Source organism: Notamacropus eugenii, chromosome 5 (assembly GCF_028372415.1).
Source record: "Notamacropus eugenii isolate mMacEug1 chromosome 5, mMacEug1.pri_v2, whole genome shotgun sequence".
NCBI lineage: Eukaryota > Metazoa > Chordata > Mammalia > Diprotodontia > Macropodidae > Notamacropus > Notamacropus eugenii.
This window is the reverse complement of record NC_092876.1, coordinates 328,682,124-328,705,696: the sequence shown is the minus strand read 5'-3', so window position 1 is coordinate 328,705,696 and position 23,573 is coordinate 328,682,124. Positions and strand designations below refer to the sequence as shown.

The window sequence follows — 23,573 nt, the reverse complement described above, 5'->3', positions numbered from 1 at the left end:
TTCTTCAGATCATAAACTTAATAGCTTGTTAGCAACAATGTAGTAAAAAATTCTTTAAATCATGGGTCCTTTTAAAGATACCATCAAAGAAGAAATAAGGACGTGGTGAAAAAATATATTGAATTCACCATTCCTTGTAGAAATACCTCAGACCCCTTTTTATAGAGACCTATATACTGTTCTACAGAATAACCTAAAGCAATCTCGATTTCGGTCTAAGTGTTTCCACAAATGTTGTTAATGGACTAGAGGTGAAGTTTTGAAAAATAATTGTGTTGGAGAGCAAAAAACTAGACATGGAACCCTCTTTCTTCAAGTGCACTGATGTTAATAGTCACTGACAATCATTCATAAATGTTACCCCCACCAACAAGTTTAAAGCACAATCTTACCTAAAATCTGAAGTAGATCTTGTATAAAAGCCTGAAAGGCTGGGAAAAATTCATCATATTCTTCTAATTTATTGATAATGCTAGAAGAAAAGTTTATGGGTAATTATAACTCAGGATGATTGCATCGGACAAAGAAAGAAATCTAAATGATTGCCTATTAATTTAAATATAAATTCAGCTTGGAATTGCTGCAGTCACTCTTATGCCTGGATCCTGCTTTCTATTTCTTTGTGACACTTTTCTAAGTCAAAATGTTTGTGTTGTCATATTGGAGACAGGTTACAAAACTAAATTTATTTAGATTATATTCCCTCTAAGGAAACTTCTATTTACCTATGTCCCATAATTTCCCTTCTTCTCTAATGAGCTTTAAAATAGTTTTTTGGTATGCTCTTCAAATTTTATGAAAATAAGTTACTCCTATATTTTAGGATTCTAGCCTAAGTATACAATTGTTACTAATCAGTAAAAAGAACACATAGGAGAAAATAATAAGAATGGCATTTTTTTCTTTAGTCTAATAATTTTTTAAGTGATGTGAACTGTGATATCAGCTGCAATATTATTTTTTAAAAAAGGAATACAGGGAAACTGGCTACAAAATTTCAGTGTAAAAATACAAAAGAAACATTTCATTCTAGTTATTAGTAACCAGTTACCTAGTTAATAATTAATCATTTGATATTGGTTCCTAAATAACTGGAACTGGACAGTTCATTTTAAACTGACAGATTTACTTCTTGCTATAGATTTTACTGGAAATAGGTTGAAAACCACAGCAGAGATCCTCACCCACCCTACACAAGAACAGGATCCTGAAATCTGTTTCTAGCTTATAAATGCTTTGCATTCTCCTGCTTCCTAAGGGTATGAGGTTCTTTGATTTTCAAATGGACTTCTTTAAAATAAGGAATTCCAAAAACTGATGAACTCTTGGGGGCAAAATGAAACAAAGTTTTTTCACTTCATTTTTCTTTGACTTTTTTGTGTTTTCATTTGCAATATGGATAATATGGAAATATGCTTTGCATGACTACATATGTATAATCAATATGCTGCTTACCTTCTAAGGGGTAGGGGAGGATTGGGAGGGAGAGAATTTGGAACTCAAAATTTTTAAAAATGAATGCTAAAAATTTCTTAAAATGAAATTGGGAAATATTTATTGAAATAAATTTTTAAAATATATATATTTTAAAATAAGATATTCCAAATAAGGAAGACATGTAACTTATGTGTGTTTATAGATCTTATAAATTTTTTATAAATTATATATTTTATAAATTTATAATACTATATTATATATTACATATAATAGTATAAATTTATAAATTCTCTCCTCAAAGCACTTTTACTATTTTTGTAAACATTTAAAATAAATACCTTTGGATGTCCTGGGTCCCCAACACCTGTTGAACATGTCTGCCCAAATCTTCATTAATTATTTTACACAATTTCCCAACTGTATTCACCAGGACACTTAGTGATGATGAGTTATCTAGAAAGAGGAACAAATGGAGCTGTTATTTTTGAAAAAGATTTTTCAAACTATAGTATGGAACAGTTTACCTTTCATGCGGTACAACAGCTAGAGTGCTGGGCCAGGAGTCAGTAAGACCTAAGTTCATATCTGATTTCAGATACTTACTAGCTGTGTGACCCCGGAAAAGTCACTTAATCTCTGTTTACATCAGTTTCCTTGTCTGTAAAATGGGGATAATAATAGCACCCTACCTCCCAGGGTTACGGAGTGAGATAAGAATTGTGAAGTGGTTAGCACAGTGCTGGCACGCAGTAAGTGCTACATAAATGTTAGCGATTATTTTACATTATCATTAGCATTATTATTCTCACTGTCATTTTCTTTTTTACACTACCAGTTTACCTACTGCTTTTTACTTTTCTATTAGTAATTCCTAGACAGGAGAAGGTCACAGAATTCGGAGCTGAAAGGAGACCGAAAGGTTAGCTATTCAACTCCTTCCTTTTATATTTCCCCTGAGACCCAAAGGGATCAAGTAACTTGACCAAGGATACACATGTTCAGACTCCATCACTCTGCTTCCAAATGCACGGTTCTTTCTACCACAACATGCTACTGTTATTAAAAGTGAATATCCTCACCTAGTTCTAGGATCTCATAGATGTTTCTCACAGCATTATTCATTTCTCCAAGCCTGGTGTAAACTTCATTCATTCGAGGATAGATTCCAGACACAGATGTTACATCAAATAACTTTTGGAAGTGATTAACAATTGCTTGTAAAGTTTCAGGACATGGCACATCATCCTGCCAACAAAACCAAAAAATAACTAAAAGTAAATACCTATACTATAAATATAATCATAACACAGCAAATGCTGTACGCTAAAAAATGATAATGACACTTTTTGATTTGGTTACCTTAAAATATTTGTGTTCTAAATATGGATTAATGGTTACCTTTTTCTTATGTTCAACTTCTTCCAAAATGGTATCGACGATAAATAGAAGATCTTCCACTTTAATGCCACTTTCACTCTTATCATATCGTTTCATATTGTGCCAAGGCAACAACTCCTCAGACAGTTTTTCCAGGGACCTATGTAAGTCCTTTATAATAGAAGAAACTACACAGTATTACCTGTTTTAAAAACAATTATTACATTTTCAAAAAACTTAATGCTAGACAATTAATTAGCCAAGTTTCCACATAAACATACTGTTAAGTAACTGTGATTATAAACAGACTACATGAAGAAAAGTGGCAGTAGGGTTTTCAGAAACTCCGGATCACTCAGGGGTTAACGTTTTGTAAATGAGTTAATATATGATTTCTCTCTTCCACTAAAATGCTAAATACTAACTACTAAAGTGGCCTGGAGGTAACCCTGACTTCTCACAGGCTATGCCTACAGAATCCAATCTTTGGCTTGTGATTATCTACCTAGAAAGAATCTAATTATGAGCCTAGTAATAGATTCTATATCTACTGTCTGAAGACCAGTTTAGTTGAATTTAGAGAAGCTCCCCAACAAAAGGTTGGCCAATGATTATTAATTTTTTTAATTTAAGATTCATTACAATGATCTACTAAGTTATGACAGGTGTATTGATTTGCATCAATGAAGAGTGCAGCAATGTGATCTATTTATACATTTTCTGTATGTACATTTACAAAGAAATACAAAGGGAGTATATGTGCATAGATGAAAAAATCTTGCTTTAAATAGTTACAAAACTATAGTTCACTCTTTCTTTTTGCTTGACAACCTATGGTTTATAAACTTCATAAAAATATCCTAGTTAATACTCAATAGTTTGCACCAGATTTTAGCTTATAAAAGAATTAATTAACAAGATAATCTATCTATAGTTATCTGAATCCTGAAATACAATCTTCATCTACTGTATCGTTGAGCATAAAATTTTAGAACTGTAGGAGTGGCTAATTAACCAAAAATAATTAATGACCTAAAGACATTGTAATACTATCGATCAATGACCAAATATTTATGAGTATCAAGTATACAATGGATGCTCTAAGTGATGCAAAAAAGACAACTGCCACCTTCTCCAGTTCTGATTTATTCTTCCTGAGGTCTTCAAGGTAAGACTGGACGGGCACTATTTGGGCATGATGCTGAGGAATTTTTGATCAGGCATGATTTAGACTAAAGGGTGTCTGAGATCCTGCTCAACTCAGATTCAATGATTCTGCAAACTTCACTTTTCATGGACTTTATCCCTTTTATCTTCCTCACTTTTTTTAGTAAATGGAATAACTGAAAGATAAAGAGATTTAATGATGTGACCAAAATGGCTGTAATAGCAAAGCTACTAATATAACCTATCACATTATGGACTATCAGAAATTATAATGATGGTAATTCATTCAACAAACAGAATTCATGTGATAATACACAAAACACTGTACTAAGCAGTGGGAAAACGAGTAAGATTTAAAAAAAAAAAAGCTCATGCCCTAAACCTAACAATACATCTGGCAAGTTTATCCTTTAAACTTAAAGGATGATCACACACACACACACACACACACACACACACACACACACACACACACGCACACACTTTTATAGGCACAAATTATTTGCCAGTCTAAACATTTCATTACTTCCTATGGGAAAGTGCATCAGAAGTGATGGGTTTTGATTTGAATAATGTAATTTGGAAAACAGAATTTCTGAATGTAATCAATAGCTGAGGCTAAAATAAGATAAATGAAGCAAAGGCATACATGGAAGGCAGAGAAAAGGTTTATGGTCTGTGTAACAGAGGGGAATACAATATTAGGCAGGACAATCCAGGCCCTGAAAGTCTTCATTCTTTTATAAGCAGGATGGCACATGCAGACAGTGAACAGCAAGGGGATCGTTAAGGCTAGCACAAGGCATACACTAGGTAAGAAGGGTAGAAGATGGAAATATTAAAGATGAAAGATTAGGATCTGAGGTTTTCAACTGTATAGAAAATGAAGCAAATTAATCCTCTCTTATTGGTGTCTCCTCTATCAAAGTTCAGAAGCTCTGACTTTCAAAGGTTGCATTTCTTGCATGTTTCCTTACCTTTAGAGCTCTCAGCTGGTCTGCCCACATTTCTATTGTGGGAGGAAGATGATCAAATCCACATCCTTGACTGTTAGCCTTATTATAACTCTGGAAGGGCCCCTTGCTCAATTTGTATATTACTAGTGGAGCTCTTGGATTACTTATAATTGAGTCAATGCTGGTTAAGATCTTCAAAGCAATGATAAGAGAATAAAGTCACAGCATTTAGGAAATGTTTACTTATGCTATTAAAAGTGTAAAAAAGAAGATCAATAATTCAATGAGACATTTTCATTGTTCTCATAAAATACAAGACTATCCTTTAAGGAGATCACCACTTACAAACCTTTGGTTTTTATTGTAATCAGCAGTAAGTATAGAAGTGATAACAAACAGGGTTATTACTCTTCACAGATTAAGCAACAGAGCATAAAAGTAAACAGGATGAGAAATTATTTATGAATTATTTACCATATCATGTTTTAAAATGTTTCATAAACTTAGTAACACTCCAAGAATATAAACAACAAAACAAACAATAAGAGATTAAACTCACCACTGTTTGTGACTTAAAATACTAGGGTTCTTTTCATTGTTTGATACAGTTGTAGTCAATATGCATGTTCTTACCCTATTCAACTCATTAAAGCTCTTGGTGCTTCCACATATCTCTCTAAGGCTAGAAATTGTCCAGTAGGCACTAACCTACATTTGGCAAAGGAAATTTACTACCTGATGGTTCCTTATACCAATAAAATCATAAGGCTGGTCCAGTCTATTAAATACATTAGGTTCTATTTCTGTGTTCTCCCTTTTTCATCCAGTATCTGTTTTTCTAATTTACAGTTGCATTCTTCATTTTAAAATCTGCATTTCATCCATTTTATTTTTCATAGGTCCTCTTGAGTGGCAGGACCAGATCTATCTGGCTAAATATTTTATCAAATTATTTCACATTAAGATGTTTCACATGCCAATGCAGCTAAGTAGCCATTAAGGAATGCAGCTCACAAGCTCTGACAATCCATCAACCCATACTCATCCTCTTGCAAAGCTAAGTACCTAGGGATTCTTGTTTAAAGTCAATTGACATAATGTTAACAATGGGGTAGACTGCTTAGAAATTGAGGCAAAATCTGTTTGTGGCCTATTTATTATTATCTGTAGTCCTTACCCTAGTCCTTATTTTAAGTATCCTCTCTCAAATTATTTTTATATCCTTACTAAGAGGCCAACTTCACAGTATGGTAGTAAAAAAAAAAAAAAAGACTTGCTTTAAACTGTCCATTCTTAATTAATTTGACTTAAAATGTTTATTAAGCACCTCTTTATGAAAGGCAAAATAGCTGTCCAGGACACAAAAACATATAAGACACTGGCCATGTCTCAAAGGAATTAAGAATCAAATTTGTTTTTCAGTCATTTCAGTCACATCCGACTCTTTGTGACCCTGTGATTGTTGATTGATTTTAAATTCTCATGACATTGCTTTATAATTCTCTTTCCTACTAGAATATAAGCTCCATATGGGCACGCATATTAAAGCAAAATGGCATTAATCATTTTTGTGTAACAATAACAACTTGCCTTTACACAGTATATCATGCTTATCTATTGAACTGAGTAAGAAAACACTAAGGCTATAAAGAAGGTATGAAAGATAAACTTTCTTAATTTTACCATCTAAGATTAAACCCTTAGAGAAGAAGAGAGAAAGAAGGACAATTTGGGAGCTCCTCTAAAGGAAGAGTTAGTGACATAACAGGCAAGGGAAGGCAGGATAGATATACATATTTCACAAGCTCTAAGTTCTGACTGTTTATCATGTAACTGTCATCAATTCACTGAAAACTCAAATGCAATTACTCCCTACATACCTTGAAGTATTTCTGGTCAAATAGGGCCTGGCGCTGACATTCTGTTTTACTGATCTCAGAATCTCTGTTGTCTAAGCTCTCAGATTTGTCTTCTCTGATGAGTTCCTGTAATCTATATAACAACAACAACAAAAAAAATCAGTCCACACAAAATTCCTCTAGAGGATAATTAGCTATAAAATACCAAAGTCCCTAGAAAATAAAACAATAATCAGATTAGACTTGTGTCACTCAGATAGTATGATTTAAAGCAACACTTTACCCCCAAAATATGAATTTCACCATATGTCATGTCTGTGACATGTCAGACCCCAAAGATGTTTTCCTTTAACAACTCCTTTATAAAATGCAAATACTACTAGGAAGGCCATATCTTAAATGATTAACAAATAGGTTGAACAACTTAATTTGTAATCACAGAATCTTAAGAGATGGAAAGACAATTGATAAGTCATCTAGTTCAATCTCCCTTTCAATACAGGAATAACCTCTACTACACCTCCAAAAGATGCTCCTCCAGTCTCTGCTTAAAAATTTCCAGTGATATAACTCATTACTTTCAGAGGGACGCCATTCCACTGTTAAAATGTTCTTATTTTTATTGTCCTGAGCATAGTGTTTTTTCTTTAAAAAAAATTAGTTTTATTAATGTCTTTTTTTATATCAGTCATTTTCCAATATGCCCCCTCACACACATACACCCAATGAGCCCTCCCTTGTAACAAAGAAAAGCAGTTAGAAACAAAAGACAGTAACAACATCTGACAATATATGTGACATTCCCCAACCACTCTAGCAGATGGAGGAAGACGTTTCTTCATCTGATTGTTCTCTAGGGCCATGATTGGGCAGTACAATTACTCAGCTTCCTTTTAACATTTTTTCATTTACATTATCAGAGTCAAGTGTAAATTTTTCTGATTTTGCTTACTTCACTATGTGTCCACTCATACATGTCTATCTTCATTTTTCTCAATTCCTCATATTCATCATTTCTTACAGTGATATAATATTCCACTGGGGCAGCTAGGTGGTGCAGTGGATAGAGCACCAGTGCAGGAGTCAGAAGGACCTGAGTTCAAATCTCACCTCAGACACTTGACACTCTCTACCTGTGTGACTTTATGCAAGTCACTTAACCCCAACTGCCTCATCCTGGGTCATCTCCAGTCATCCTGATGAATAGCTGGTCACTGGATTCAGATGGCTCTGGAGAAGTGAGGCTGGTGACCTGCACAGCCCTTCTTCACTCACAACAAAATCAAGTGCAAGTCATGTCATTATTTCTCTGATGGCATGGTCTTCTTTGGTAACGAAGGATGAACACACATAATATTCCATTACAATTATGGATCATGATTTGTTCAACCTTTTCAATGATAGGCACATATTTGTTGTCAGTTTTTCGCTACTACAAGCTATGTTGTATTTTTTTTTGGGGGGGGTAACAAAGTTTCAGTATATTTCTTTAATCTCTAACAATTTTAGACAGAATAACTGGACATGCTTCCTGGAGGTGAGAATTTCTGCTAGGTGTTGTAGGAACTGTAGGATAGGCTTAGCCAATCAGTCAGTCATTTACTATGTGCCAGGTACCATGTTAAACACTGGGAATACAAAGGTAAAAGCAATGTCCCTGACCTCAAGGAGCTCACATTCTACTGGGGAGACAACATGTAAGTAATTATGTACATATAAAATATAGAGAGAGTAGATGGAAGGTAATGTCAGAGAGAAGGCAGGATTGGGGGTTGAAAGTAATGGAAAAAGTCTTCCTATAGAAGGTGAGATTTAAATCAAGTATTGAAGGAAGCTAGAAAAGCTAAGACGTGGAGTTGTTACAAAAGAATATTCCAGGCATGGGCTACAACCAGGGCAAAGCGATGGAGCTGGAAGATGGAGTGTCATATTCAAGTAGGCATACCTTAAAAGAGAATAGAGTCTCTTTAACAACCATAATTATCACTCCTAATCCACTAACTCTAAAAAAAAAAAAAAATTCTGTGGCCAGTATAACCTCTATTTAATGTCATTTGTAACCTATCTACATATTTCATATCTAATCTGGTACATCTAATATGAAATCATGTAGCCTTAGGCAAATAGAGAAATAATACTAAATGATAAAATAAAACAAAACAAAAACAACATAATATATTTAAGTAAAACATAATTACTTTATGTTTCTCTTAAGTGCTTTCTCCAGCTTCTTCACTTGTTGTTTATAAAGTCTTAAATCATGCGACGAAGGCCTATTGAAAGTAAAATGTTAAATACATTTGATTTTGCTAAACTAAGAAAACTAAAAAGATCAAGCCTAATAAAACATTCCCTAAATACAACAGACTGGATGTTAATAAAAGTCATTTATAATACAAAAATTTACATTTCTTCAGGACGGTATACCATGCTGATGCTCAGAGGGGATCCAATGAGGGAAATCATACCATGTAAATATTAGTAGCATATCCCAGCTGAGAGGAGAATATCTCCAAAATCTCCAATATCCATACTTCATCCATTTTTCCAGTTTCCACAATCAATCAATATGTATTTATTCAGTGACTACAGCGTGCCAGGCTCTGTGCTAGGCACTGGAGATACAAGTACAGAGGCATGCTTAATTCTCTCTCCTCTTTGAATTCTGTCTTCAATTTGGATGCCTTTGTCATTATTTCCCCTTCCACAATATGAACCCCTGTTGCCCTGAGATATACCAGCAGGATCTAGGATTGGGAGGGCAGAAGCGGGAACATTCAACAGATTCCAAATTTGATAACTTACACTTTTCTCACCTGCTTTCTAAATCTTTGCGGAGATTCTGATTTTCACATGAAAGTTTATCATTCTTGGCTTTAACGTCTCTAAGTTGATTCTGGAACGACTATAACACATACCACAGAGAGACAATAAATTATTATGAATTATTACGTAACATTTAAAGCAAATTTTCATTAGTCATGAAGTCTCCATACCAGGAGAAGGTTTTTATAATTTGGTGTACCATCCAGATCTACAAAGTCTTCTTTCCCTCCATCTTCAGTATCTGTATCTTCTTTATAGTGCCTATGAAACAAAAGGTATGCCTCTTCTGAAAATTCTTTAAGTACAAAAGCGTAATTTTGCTAACAAAAATCAAACCAATTAAATAATAGCTCAATACCTTCAATATAAATGAAAATTAATTTTCAAAACAAAATATCATTCTTCAATTGCTCCGGTTCAAGAGTGAGCAGATTTGCTTTCTAATGGAGAGTTGTTATATTGCTATTTCCTTCTATGCCCTTAATTCATTAAGATAGAGTCAAACTCTTCTGGTTGACCAATAGCACCCTCAAATTAAATAGCTAAAGCCTAACACATGATAAAAGATCAATTTAAATATCGGATTCTATACTCTCGTAGTTTTTAAACTCTCAAGATCCTTACAGTTATATTTTGTCAATTAAGGTGCATAGTAAATTGTAATGTATTAAAACAGATTTCTTCAAATGTGTGTCTTCCAAATGTAATCTTTTGTTTAGTTTTGTCAAAATTTTCACTGGTTCTCACAAAGTAGGTGTCTTTTATAATTTGTTTTTTTAATTTTTTAAAAATATGTGCAATAGCCTCTGATCAAAGTATTGTTGGTTTTCTGTACTATGAGAGATTTGGGAAAGACAAGACAGAAAGAAAGAAAGACAGTGCACTCTGAAGCCCATGAATGGGACAACAGTTCCCCGCCCAAGCTCCACTTATTGGCTGGCTTGGAGTAAATATCAATAGCAACAGTTTCTCTTTCCCTCCCTGCTTGATTTGGTTATTTTTTTCTGCTCTAAAGGAGCCATTCCCTGACTATTTCTTAAAGAGGCCTATTCACTGAAAGGCGTTATCTCCCTCTAAGTGAGTACCTGAAAAGGCCTAGCCTAAAAAGGCCAAGGTCTCCCATTGCACCCTGGGCCATCGCCAGTCATCCTGATGAATATCTGGTTACTGGATCCAAATGGCTCAGAAGGAGAAGTGAGGCTGGTGACCTGCACAGCCCTCCCTCACTCAAAACAAAGTCAAGTGCAAGCCATGTCATCATTTCTCTGATGACATGGTCTTCTTTGAAAACACAAAGTAGGAGTCTGATTCAAAGCAGGGCCTTTGTCCCTTTGCTTCCACTATGATATGGGGTTCTTTCTGTTCAATACTCCTCCACATTTCGCCTTCTCCTCTGCTGGCATGTGGAAAGCTCCATAGATCCAAAAACGATATCAGCACTTCTAACATCATGAGTAGCAATAAAGATGCATATCAGAGAAGTTCTGCCTTAATTTTAACCAGCTATATTGTCCAGTTTTTCCTTGGTTTAACTGTCATACCATTTGTAAATCAGAGGAGAGTCACAGAGGAACCCTGCCTCTCCTCTTTTTACTCCTAAAAAAATATTTTTGATAATTATTTCCAGCAAGTGGATAGCACAGAATATAACAAGTATTCTAGTGAATACATTTCCTGTTAACATGTGTCTATGACATCTTGAAATAAATTCATCCTAAACTAACCGATTTCTTATTCCTGTGTTATTTTCCAATTCCTTAATTTGTGTAATCCTAACAAGTCAAGGAAATACTAGAACAAACATCAGCAGCCTATTACATATATAGTAATACTTTTTACCTTCAACAGGTAAAAAGTAGGCAAAGTGATACTGATGGGCAATCATTTTATATTCTTTTTTCCATCTTCCTAAGTTACTAACGTAGTTTCCCAGAACTTCAAAAAAAAAAAAAACAAAACTGCTTAGCCCTGTGTTTCATCCATTATTTCTGTTCTTTTCCTTGGGTGCTCCCTCAGACCTATACCAAAGGTTCCTTTCTTCTTGGTGGCCAAATTCTACCTACTCTTATACTTATCTACTAGTAGCATTCAAAGGAAGCTAAAGTTCTATAAACTGGATATCTGTCAAAGAGGTTCTATACCTCTAAACATCAGTGACAAACCTCTAAACATCAGTGACAAAAAAATCTTGACTCCCCTAGTTCTGTTACTGTACTGCTAGTCTCTCAATTAATAAAGTTCAAAACTTGAAAGTTGTCTTTTAATCATCCACATCCCTTACTCACCATATTCAATCAATTACCAATTACTACTGGAATAATCTTTCAAAATGTCTTTTAATTGCATCCTTTTATTTCCATCTTCAATGCTGCCACTGACCTGTCCTAGCCTTTATTACCTCAGCATAGACTATTTCAATAACTGGTTGCCCTAATTACCATTTCTCCGAAAAATCTGCATATCACTATCAGATGGTTCTGATACTTCGGTGGATCCATGATTATCATCAGTGTGGGTGTACCATCCTTTGGTGCTAATTACAATCCTTCCACACTTTCTGATCCTATGCAATTTTTGTCTATGTCTTTCTATAAATCTGCTACAGAAGACCAATCCAATGTGCTAGAAATCTTCCGTTGGTTCTTTAAGTCTTCTTATTATTATTTGGCTGTTTCAGTCATATCTGACTCTTCATGACCTCATTTGGGGTTATCTTGGCAAAGATACTACAGTGGTTTGTCATTTCCTTCTCTAGCTCATTTTTGCAGATGAGGAAATTGAGGAGAACCAGATTAAGTGACTTGCCCAGGGTCACACTGCTCATAAGGGTCTGAGGCTGGATTTACTCTTTCCTTCCTGATTCCAGGTCCAGTGCTCTATCCACTGTGCCACCTAAATCTAAAAGCAATCAACTCCTTTTACACTCACATTTCCTTCATGATGATTTATGACACTTCTCATAGGCAAGTTATATTGGTGACAAGCCCGGGCACACTTATGCCAACTATGTGTCTTTCTGCCCTTACCCTTTAGTTCACCTGATATGATGACTTTTCTGAGACTGCAGGATTTCATGATTCAGAGTCACACAGTATGACTGAGAGAAGACTGGTGCTCCAAAGAAGACCTTAAGCTGGAGATCACTGAAAGCACTGTATTTTCCCAGCTGCAATCTAGCCCAATTTTCTATCCTTATTCAATTCTCAGTCTAGCTCATTATCTGTCAGAAGTGCCTATTGAACTACACATGACTGTGCAGTCATGCCAGATCAGTCTTCCTAAAACATTTTCTCATGTTACTATTCAGTTATTTTCAAGTCATGTCCAACTCTCTGTGATCCCATGGAGTTTTCTTAGCAAAGATACTGGAGGGTTTTGCCATTTCCTTCTCCAGCTCATTTTACAGATGAAGAAACTAAGGCAAACCAGGTTAAGGGATTCCTCAAAAATCTTTATAGTGTGGTTCCTGACAATCAAGGTTTTACCCTCAACCTATATTTCTTGTTTTCTCTCCCAGGTCTTTCCTTTGTTCCAGCTCATGTGGTTTATTCCCTGGCTTTTTGCCTTCCCATTCCATGCCTTGTCCTTTTGTGCTCATAGCTATACTGTTCAAAGCCAAACCCTTATAACACCCTTTCTATCCCCCTCCTCTCCACCCTTTAAGACCCAAATCAAACCCTCATAAAACCTTCCCTAGATACTCCAACACAGAATGACCTCTCCCTCTGAACTTATTGGCTGTGCCATTCATTTGTCTAGGGTGTGGCATCTTTTCCATTTTTTTAAATCATGTACTGTAACTGTTTAAACATTTTTCACAAGTTTCTGTCATTTCCCCAAGTTGATTCTAAATTCCATGAGGATCTTATACTTCTTTGTATCCACTATTGTCACCCTGCACACATCACTATATACACACTAAGTGTTCAACCTGAGATGAAAATTCTAATTAAATGCAAATGAAGATATGTAATAAAACATGACTTCAGAAGTGATACAGTTTTCTTGCCCAGATGATACAAGTACCATTACTGTTTTCTAAGCACCCAAAGAGGTGTCAAGCGAAACCTCTGCCACCAGGCAGTTCAGACAAGTCACAAAAATCAATGCTCTAAATGCAACATTTATACAAAGCAGAAAATCATAACTATGGGCATATAATAATGCTTGCAAAGTGCCCTGATGTCCTCACATTAAAGACACTTGCACATGTCTAGTTGCTTTAAGTTGGCAAAAGCATCTATTCTTTGAGCTCATTCCTTAATCAGAGATAATAATTCTGCTCATATCTGCAAACTTTATTTTTCATTTTTCACTTCTGAATTTTATCTTTATATGATACCTGTATCCTTATTAGGCATTTTGTTAAGTGCCCAGTTTAGAACTATACATCTAATAAGCACTGAATAAAGATTGACTGAGTACAATTATTGAAATGGATGCCACTGTGATGAAATCCAACGAACAAAAAAGAAAAGACTGTTTTTTACTATTAGCAACAGACTAATGATTTGCCAAGTAACAGAACTTAACATTACTGCATCAGGCCACTCTAAGAGTATCTTCAAGAACCTTATTTGTGGTATCAAATGCTGGTCAATTTCCAAAACAAAATTTCAAAAGATAACATGAACATTTAAGCAACCATTTAATACCTAATAATTTTTTTCTTAAAATTGGATTTAATTCTACCTTAGTTCCTTTTGAATTTTCCTAATTTTGGATTCATAATAATCAATCAGGATAAGCAACCTGGAAAAAATGAAATACATTGAAAGTTTTCCTGAATGCTGCATTACAATATGATTTTTGGTATATGATTTTAAAATTCAGCAATAATTTTGTTAACAAAAGAATATGACAGTTTGTTCTACTTAATGCCCCACTGCCAGAGCAACATTATATGACAATTCACAGTTTATTTATTAAGACTAACACAGAATTTAAAAACAACTAAAAGCCTTTTTTAGTTTTTTTCTAATCATGTTAAACTAAATCTTAAAGAAATAATACCCATCACTTTTAATTTCATGATCAGTAATGTAATTTCTAGTGTCAATTTCTCTAATGTTGAAGACATGAAATAACATGAAACTTCTGATATAGAAGTTTGCTGAAATCAGGCAACAGTCATTTGCCTTGTTGTTTCATCTTTTATGTAAGACAAGCCATCCTCAACTGTTTAAAAAATTTACCAAATTTATGTTAGCACAGTATTTTCCAATTAAGATTGTAGGTTTAAATAAACAGTCAAATAAACTATCACCAATTTGTTAAAATACTTTAACAAACTTAGGAATTTTATATCATTTAAATGGAAATGACTAATCTTCCCTGGATACATAATTAATCAAAAAAGTAGTCTTGTGTGTCCTAATTTCTAATCTAGAAATAAAAAGTCATTAGAATCGAAACATCTCTAAGAAGCCTCACACCTTGAAGACAGAGCTACAATGGTTATTAATAAGACCCTAGAAACTTAACAATTATCCTTATTAATCTTGGTGCCTGAGAACAGATAATGAAACATCCCTCCTATTGGTATAAACACTGGGGACTATGGGCATCCTGTTGGTGTTAGATTTTTTTTTCTTTGTTACAAGGAAGAGTTCAATGAGATGGGGACAGGGGGTGGTAGAGAATAAGGTCATGAAGCCTGAGTGGGGAAACTTTATTTGTGAATGGCTGTGATGAAAAATAAAAGGCACCAATAAAGCTTATTTGAAATAAAAAAATTAAATTTAGAATTCAAAAGTTATATTCTGAACCAGTTCATTACACAATATGGAGCTTAAATGTCTCAAACTATTCTCTTTATTATTTGTCAAATTTAAGCTTTAATTTTTATCTAAATTCTGGATAAGATACTTCTGGCCAAAGTAGGAAATATAACCCTCAATTCAGTTTCACTTAGCACAACAAAATGAGTATAAAATTGTGGGCTAGATAGCTGCTTAAAAATTCCCTTATCAGAAAAGGAAAGGTTCTTACAGGATCATACATTTTTCCAAATGCAATATAACCCAGTGCAGGTTGGAAGAGGGTAGAAGGTAAAGGGCAGAGGGGGGAAGTTGTGATTGGTGAGGATTCACTGCACATCTGGCTACCAGAAAGGAGATATTTGACACTCTCCAAGCAGGAAGGGAAGATGGCACCAAAAAGCCAGACCCTATAAAGTGAACAAGGAGGAAATGTTAGCCCCTCCCCAGAACCTGGGTACCCTCTTCCTCTCTTTCTTTCTTGTTCCTACTGTCCCCTCCTTTAATCTACTAGTGTTCCTTTATTTTTACTCATTTTTTCATCCCTGTTTTCATTCCTCTTTCTCTTAATATTATTTTGTCTTGCTACTATTAATATTTTTTGCTATCTCTTTTGCTGAATAAAATGTGTTTCCTGTTCTTATTTAAGAGCCATATATGCTACACAGTTTATATTTACCTCTCTCTTTCAAAAAACCCTAATTTCAGTTTTCACTTACAAATGGTCTTGGCCTGATTTTTCCCCAGAGATCCTTGAAAGAGAAAGAAAATTCTTCACTCCTGTTCAATATAAACAGGTAAACCAATTCACCTAATAGTTTTCTGAAAACGAATTTTAAAAATCAAAATATACCAAAATTCAAATCAGTGTTTTTTTAGAAATCATAGTAAGTGTGACTATGTATATTAATGTAACTAGGAAACTTTACTGTTTATCCACAACAGTACGCGTTGCTTGTCTGCAAAGACGGTTAAAAACTCTTTTCTGGGAGGCAACACGAAGTTCTTCCTCTTTCTGTAATTTGTGAATTTCCCTCTGCAAACAAGAAAGAGCTTTTTGTTGCTCCATCCATTTTTGCTCACACTGATGGTATTTTGCCTGTAGACCAAAACAAAACAAAACCACCAATTATGGCATATAAGTGACATGGTATTTTCAGTTTTTGTATTTGGTATTTGGTGTTTGGTGTTTTCCAAAGACACCATTTCCACAGTTAATGCTACCCACCTTCTCTGCGTATTCCTGCTGCTAACCTAGCTTCAACTCCAAAAACATAAAATGGCTAATTACATTCTTGTCAAAAAGGTTTTTTTTTTTGTTTAAAATACAATTCAAGTGATAAAATAACAAGAAAACACATGAAATATTTTACAGGAGAGAAGGAGCAGGAAAGCGGGGTGGGGAGTAAGGGTGTGGTGCTTAGGACCACAGATGGGAAGGAGTCAGTTTGTCAGCAGTATCTACAATAACCTAACTAACTTAATCTTAGTTTTTAGGAATGTATCACATTATTATTCATAACTATTTTATTTCAAAGAATAGAAATCAAGTTAATGAGAATTCTTTTCCTTAAGGAACAGAAAAAAAAAGGATTCATTGAACACTCACAGGAGGAGAGCCACAAGAATACCATAAGAATGGCAGGCTGGCAGAGTCTAGGTCAAAGAAATCCAAGGATGAACAGTGTCTAATAATAATATGTAGCACTTACATAGAACTTAAAAGTTTGCAAAACATTTTTGTATATTATATCATATGGTCTTCAGAACAATCTTGGGAGGTAGAAGTTATTATTATTTCCATTTTATAGATGAAGAAGCTGAGGCAGAGAGAGATTAAATGACTTGCCCAGGGTCACACAGCTTAGTGACTTGTCTGAGGCAAGCTCTGAACTTGCCACCTGGCTGCTTAGAAGTACTACTAATACTGGAATGATTTAGAGGTTTCCAACAGAGATTGAGGACCACTTAGGATCCAAGATATGAACTAGAGGGACCCTCTCACAGGTCACCTAATATACAAAGTTGAGGAAACTGAGGTTCAAGGAATTTAAGTGACTTGCCCAAGAAAATACAGGATTGCTGTAGAAGGAACCACTAGTTGAACTGAATAAGGAGAAAATAACTCTAAAAGTGACTAGGAGAGGATTGGAATTGTAAAGAAAGTCAGAAACTGAATTTGGAAAAATTTAAGGAAAAGCTGAAAAAGCATGAGTTGATCTGAAGGAGGGGGAAAAGGGTTTAATTTCAAAAATGGCTTAATATGAAAAAGAAATGCTGAAAAGAGACTGAAGAAGAGAAAGACTTAAGAAGGGCATTGCTAAGACAAGGTAAGTAACAAAAACTGTTAAGACAAGAGGAAAATAAGCATAGCTGTCTCCCAGTTGGGAGCTTCTAAGAAAATGTCAAGATGTTAATGAGAAGAGTTTTAATCACCCTAGGTAGTTTAAATGGCAAGGAGTGATATCAGTTTCATTATATGTGGATAGAAGGGGAAATTTTACAGTGTCGCAATGAGTGTACAATGTCTGTATTTCTGACATGGCCAATAAGGATGTACAGGGCAGCCACCCTACAACCAATTCAGATTTTTCAAAGACATGTACAGAAGATGGAAGGAAGGACAGATAACATATCGTAAAGATGAACTTGTTAAATAGTACTGATGGGGTGCTTGGATGCCTGTGCTTGAACCCTAATTCTAAAACATTTCTCTCTAAAAATCACATTTCTCCCTAGCCTCAAAATACTGTCCCAGGCAGTTTCTCCCCAGGCTAAAGACAGTCTGCTCCAGCAACAACCATTATCTCCCTTCCTGATACTAATTGGGAATTGATAATTAAGCAAGAAAACAGCAAGAAAGTATTCAGCTGTTCCTATGAAATTCAACTTTTTGAGTACTGAAAAAATTGGCAAATATTATGCTGAGCCACTAGTGACATCTGAAAGATTGTGAAGAATGGGAAAGACGTCATGGACATAGAGAAGGACAATATCGTAACCTACAAAAAAGGGAAGAAAAGTAAACCTATATTCCTCTGGAATTTAGCATATACTTCATAAAAAAAGGGCTAGAGGCAATCACAAAACAAAATAAAATGAGTAATTTTGACTGCATATAATTAAAAATATTCTGCACAAATAAAAAAATTTTTAAGCAGAATAAAAATGGAAGTTGTTTATTGGGGGGTAGAAGAAATTTGTACTAAATGTCTCTGACAAGTGCTTGATATCAAAGGTATATAGAAAATTAACATCAACATGACTAAAACACACCTTGGTGCATAACTAGTCAAAGTATATGAACAATCAGTTCTCTAAAAGGAAATGAAAATCATTAACAACCATATGAAAGAATGCTCAAAATCACTAATAAGAAGAGAAATGCAAATCAAAACAAACAACTAAAGTTTTCACCTCATACCCAGCAAACTGACAAAGATGACAAATGATAGTACTAGTCAGTGCTGGCAGGACTGTGGAAAGACAGGCACTCAAAAAAACACTACTGATAAGAGTGTGAACTGGACTAACTAGTCTAGGAAGCAACCTGGAGTTATGCTATGAAGAAATCAAAATATCTATACCTTTTTTCCCAGATATCCCACTGCTAGGTATATCAAAGAAGTCAGTGGAAAAAAAGAAGGGTCTCATACACACCAAATACTTACAGCACCACTTTCTGTAGTAGCAATGAACTGGAAACAAAGTAGATGTGTATTGACTGGGGAATGTCTAAAAAAGCTGTACTATGTTGGTATAATAGAATATTACTCTGCTTATAAGAAATGACAAATATGATGAATAAAGAGAAGAATGGGAAGACATGAACTTTTACAAAGGTAGCAGAAAAACAATATACACAATGACTACACTAAAGTAAATGGAAAGAATAACAGAAGAACCTGAATTCTGTGAAACTATAATGACTAAACTTATCCCTAATCAATTAGCAATTAACAGCAAACACTAAGGGGTTACTTATTACGTGCCTGCTCTCCTGAACTTATATTCTGACATCACAAACTTTAACTCTCACAGCACAAAGAAGAGATGTGAGAATATTTCCTCCTTCTTGGAAGAGGCAGAGGACAATCAGCATGGAACACTGCAAACCATACCAGACTTGGGCAAAACACTGGTTAGTTTTGCTGACCTCCTTTTTTATCTTTTGTCATATGGAATGGTCTACTGGAAACAGGAAAAAGAGGGATATAAGAAACAGAGGTGCGTAAATATGTCTTCAGCATCAACAATAAGCATTTATTAAGCACTTATTATGTGCCAGATGCTGTGCTAAGGACTAGGGATGCAAAAAGAAGAAAAAACATGGCCCTGGCTGACAAAAAGAGCTCACATTCTAATGGTAACGACGACATGCAGCAATAATGTACATACCAGATATACTGTATAAATGGCAGAGAAGTTCAGATGGAAGGTACTGGCATTAGCAGTAGGGAGAACTGGGAAAGATCTCTTGAATTGGTTATAATTTGAGATGAGAATTTTTTTTTAATTCTCAAAATAAAATAATGCAACTTTTTTCAAAAGATTTTTAAAAAAATTAACGGTGTCCATAACAAAAAAATGATCATCAAGCCATTCTCAGCTCTTATAAGTTCTGTTTTTACTTTGGGGGACCAAGTTTTAAAAGAGACATTGACAAACTAGAACATTCAGAGTAAGACAAGGATGGCAAGATAACAGCAGGCTATGCCACAGAAAACTGCCTGAAGGAAACTGGGATGTTTAGTCTAAAGAGGGAAAAATTTATGAAGGACATGAAAGTTGCCACCAAATATCTGAACAACTGTCAGGAAAAACAAGGATTAGACACATTCTGCTTAGTTCCTAAAGGGGAGAAATAGGCGCAATGGGGTAAAAATTCCAGAAAAGAAGATTTTTAACCAGAGAGAAGGGAAAACTGCGTAATTGTTATATATGTCCAAAAAAATCTAGAAAGAGGTCTCAGGAGGTCATGGCTTCCTCATCATTGAAGGTCATAAAGCAAAGGCAGGATGTTACACAGGAAAGGTAAGAGGGAAATTTCTGCTCAGAGACAAAATGGATTAGATGACTTACAGGGTCCTATCTTCTTATTCTAAGATTACAGGGATGAGAAGATACTGGGCAAGTATGTATGAAAAGAATGTACAGGACTGGAACTCTTTTTTGAAACGCTAATGATAAATGACAGCAATAATGCATTAAGGTAGATAAAATATCCACCCTTTTTCAAAAATGGGATATAAACTATAACTGACCCAATGAAACCAACATGAAATGATAAAAACAACATTTACTTCCATTTCATCTCGATGACTAAAGAAAAACCCAGTCACTCTCCTTTAAAAAAAAAAAAAAACTTTCTTTCATTCTAAAAGTACAAACCTTTTAACTTATCTATGTTTAAAAACTTGCAATAATGGAAATGAGTGAAATTCAACCTTCTATATAGATTAGAAACTTTGTAAACATTAGAATTTATCTTTAAAATTGATTAAGTTTTACCTAAAGCTTGGGAATGCATACATCTTTTCTGGGACCCACTTTAATATTTATTTCATTTTCTAAAAGAAGAAAACCCTAACTTCCCACTTTAGGTGGGGGTGGGAATCTACCCTGTGAGAATTTGTTTTGCATGACCATGCATATTAGAGGGCTTTGGTTTTGGTTTTTCATTTTGTTTTTTGGCAGGTGAAGTAAGAGGGAGAGAAAATATATGCTTGTTATTAGCTAACAAATAAAAGTCAGTGTTCTGTTAACCACAAAGCTCTGTTTCACGTACCAACATCCTTAACTGCTACAAACATTAGATTTTTGCCATGAAAAAAACCCCTTAAAAGGCAAGTATAGAAAGTTGGCCCTGGAGCCAGGAAAGTGTGGGATAAAATCCCACCTGACATACACTGGCTGTATGACCCTGAATCGAGTCATTTAATTTCTCAATGATCTAGGAAACCCTTCAAAATTTCAAGTTGCAGAGAAGGTGCAGACATTCATCAGTGGAAGGAATGTTTTCATCTAGAAGTCCTCTACATTAAAGAAATCATGGATTCAGTCTCTACACTAAACACATGTAAGCTTTCGTAAAGATGCCTCAGCTCTCTTTTTCTTTTCCTACTCCCCTCAAATAATATGTTCTCATTCAATCTATTAAGAACTTATTAAGCACCTACTAAGTGGTAGGTAGTGGAGAGGTAAAGACAAAAAGCAAAGCCCTCAGGGAGTTTACACTAACCAGGGTAAAGTGACCTTGGAACAGAGGATACCAGCAGCTAGAGGGACCAGGAAGGGTTTCATGTAGGTGACACTTCTTGAAGGAAACCAAAGATTCATTGTGGAAAAGGAGAAAGGCAAAACCTTTCACCGAACCTCTGACCTCCAAACTACCTGTAGGTCTCAGACAGGACCACTCTGAAACAGGAAACAGGATACAACAAGGCAGAGAGTAACCTGGTTTTAGAACCAAGAGATCACCTTCAGTACTACATAACTACTGCCATTTTTGAAGATTCCCTCTGATTTCCCAAACTCTGGACCTTGCCTGACTAATGCTCCCAGCCTTGTCTACTCTTCTGATACCTAACCTTGCTTTCCTTAACTCAAGGTATATTCTAGATTTCTCCTGGTCCCATGGAGGAGGGACCATACCTAAGCCCTATCACTAGCTGAAGCAGCAAACTACTCTGAGAGACAAGATGAAAGATGCAATTCAAACTGTGGGGCCACCACTATCTCTACTACCACCCCTCCTCAGACTCCAATAGAGATAGCTCACAATCCAAGCTCCAAGGGCCTTGGGAATAACAGCGCCTCTCATAGCACAGCACTATTTTTGGCCTAGTCCTTCAGCTACTGCTGAGGGCAGCAGTGCCTATTAAGGGGCCCACTTTCTTCAACACCACCAACATCAGTAGTGTGGATCAGACCCACTGCCTCCCTAGGGCAGTTAAACCCAAGGGTATTGGGAGTGGCAGGATTCATTAGATCTCCAATTCTGCTTCTAATCCAGCCAAGGAAGCAGCATTCCAGGAAGCAATGCTCCCCTCCTCCCTTTCCCCATCCTTTCCCATACCCAGTCCAATCCCAAGAAGCAAGCTGCAGTCACAGCTACTGAAGACCCAGAAAAGCAAGTTCTTGACACCAAAGTCCTTGGCACTGGCAAATGGCCCAATATCAGAAAAATTTTATCAAAGAAAATCACATTAAATACAAATTACCATCTGCTTTGCCAACACACCCTAAGAACCATGGGACCTTTACTTCTAACTTGCAGCTGAAACCTGCCATGTGTGTTATTATAATGTGAGCTCCTTAAGACCAGGGAATGTACTTCATTTTGACTTGTATCCTTATATGGTCTGCCCACAGTAAGCACTTAATAAATGCTTTTTCATTCATCATTACTAAGTCCTTGAAAACACAAATGCAGCATGTTTATGCAAGCATTTTAAGTGGTTAACAAAACACTATTTTCAACCAAGTAAAACAATATTTTATTCCTTCAGGCTTACATAAGAACTCAGATAACAATGATGAACTACCCCTTGCCTGGAATGTTTTCCCTCCTAACCTCTGCCTCTGTGGGAGGGCAAGGACAGAAAGGAAAGGGACTGGGGGAAAAAAAAAAGGGAAATGAAGAGTCATTGGGGAGTCCTTTTTTTGTAATGGAGGGAAAAATATAAAAGGAAGATGAGACAAAAAGGCCAAGTTTTGAAAACTAGAGGTTGATCTTCATTACATTCTTGAAAAGAAAAGCAAACTGCACATTATCAAGACCTACAGTTTCATGTGCATCCCATTACCTTCAGAATCAACTATAAAATCCTGTCTAGCATTTGAAGCCTTTCTCAACCTTGCCCCTTCCCACCTTTCCAGTCTTCTTATACTTTACCATCTGTCTTCCATGAACTCTCCCCTGCTGTTCCTCTTGAGATACTCCATCTTCCAACTGCATATTTTCTCTGACTGTTCCCACCCACCCCATCCTCCACCCCCAGTCTGGAATGCTCTCCTTCCTAATAACCACCAGCAGGTTGGCCTCCTTCCCTTCAAGACTCAACTCAAATCCCATGTGTTGTAAGAGGCCTTTCTCACTCTCTCCTCCTCACTTCCAGCTAATGCCTTCCCTTATAAGATTACCCCCATTTATGCTGAATATACCTGGCATGTGCATAGCTCTTTGAACA

At 35.6% G+C, this 23,573-nt stretch overlaps 1 protein-coding gene across 9 annotated transcripts in view; it reads right to left on the bottom strand.

The window, feature by feature from the left end:
- The window catches only part of CEP70 (centrosomal protein 70), a 47,185-nt gene that overhangs the window by 3,626 nt on the left and 19,986 nt on the right, over nt 1–23,573 (bottom strand). For 6 of the 9 annotated variants that reach the window (XM_072613541.1, XM_072613539.1, XM_072613544.1 and 3 more), the window contains 11 exons: nt 16,311–16,480; nt 14,315–14,374; nt 9,793–9,883; nt 9,613–9,701; nt 8,995–9,069; nt 6,818–6,929; nt 4,959–5,129; nt 2,836–2,985; nt 2,517–2,682; nt 1,776–1,890; nt 393–472 (listed from right to left, as the gene is read on the bottom strand). In XM_072613541.1, coding sequence (XP_072469642.1) covers nt 393–472; nt 1,776–1,890; nt 2,517–2,682; nt 2,836–2,985; nt 4,959–5,129; nt 6,818–6,929; nt 8,995–9,069; nt 9,613–9,701; nt 9,793–9,883; nt 14,315–14,374; nt 16,311–16,480 — 1,279 coding nt within the window. The remainder of the gene's footprint in view (nt 1–392; nt 473–1,775; nt 1,891–2,516; nt 2,683–2,835; nt 2,986–4,958; nt 5,130–6,817; nt 6,930–8,994; nt 9,070–9,612; nt 9,702–9,792; nt 9,884–14,314; nt 14,375–16,310; nt 16,481–23,573) is intronic. The other 3 variants (XM_072613543.1, XM_072613545.1, XM_072613542.1) reach the window with 2 other exon arrangements.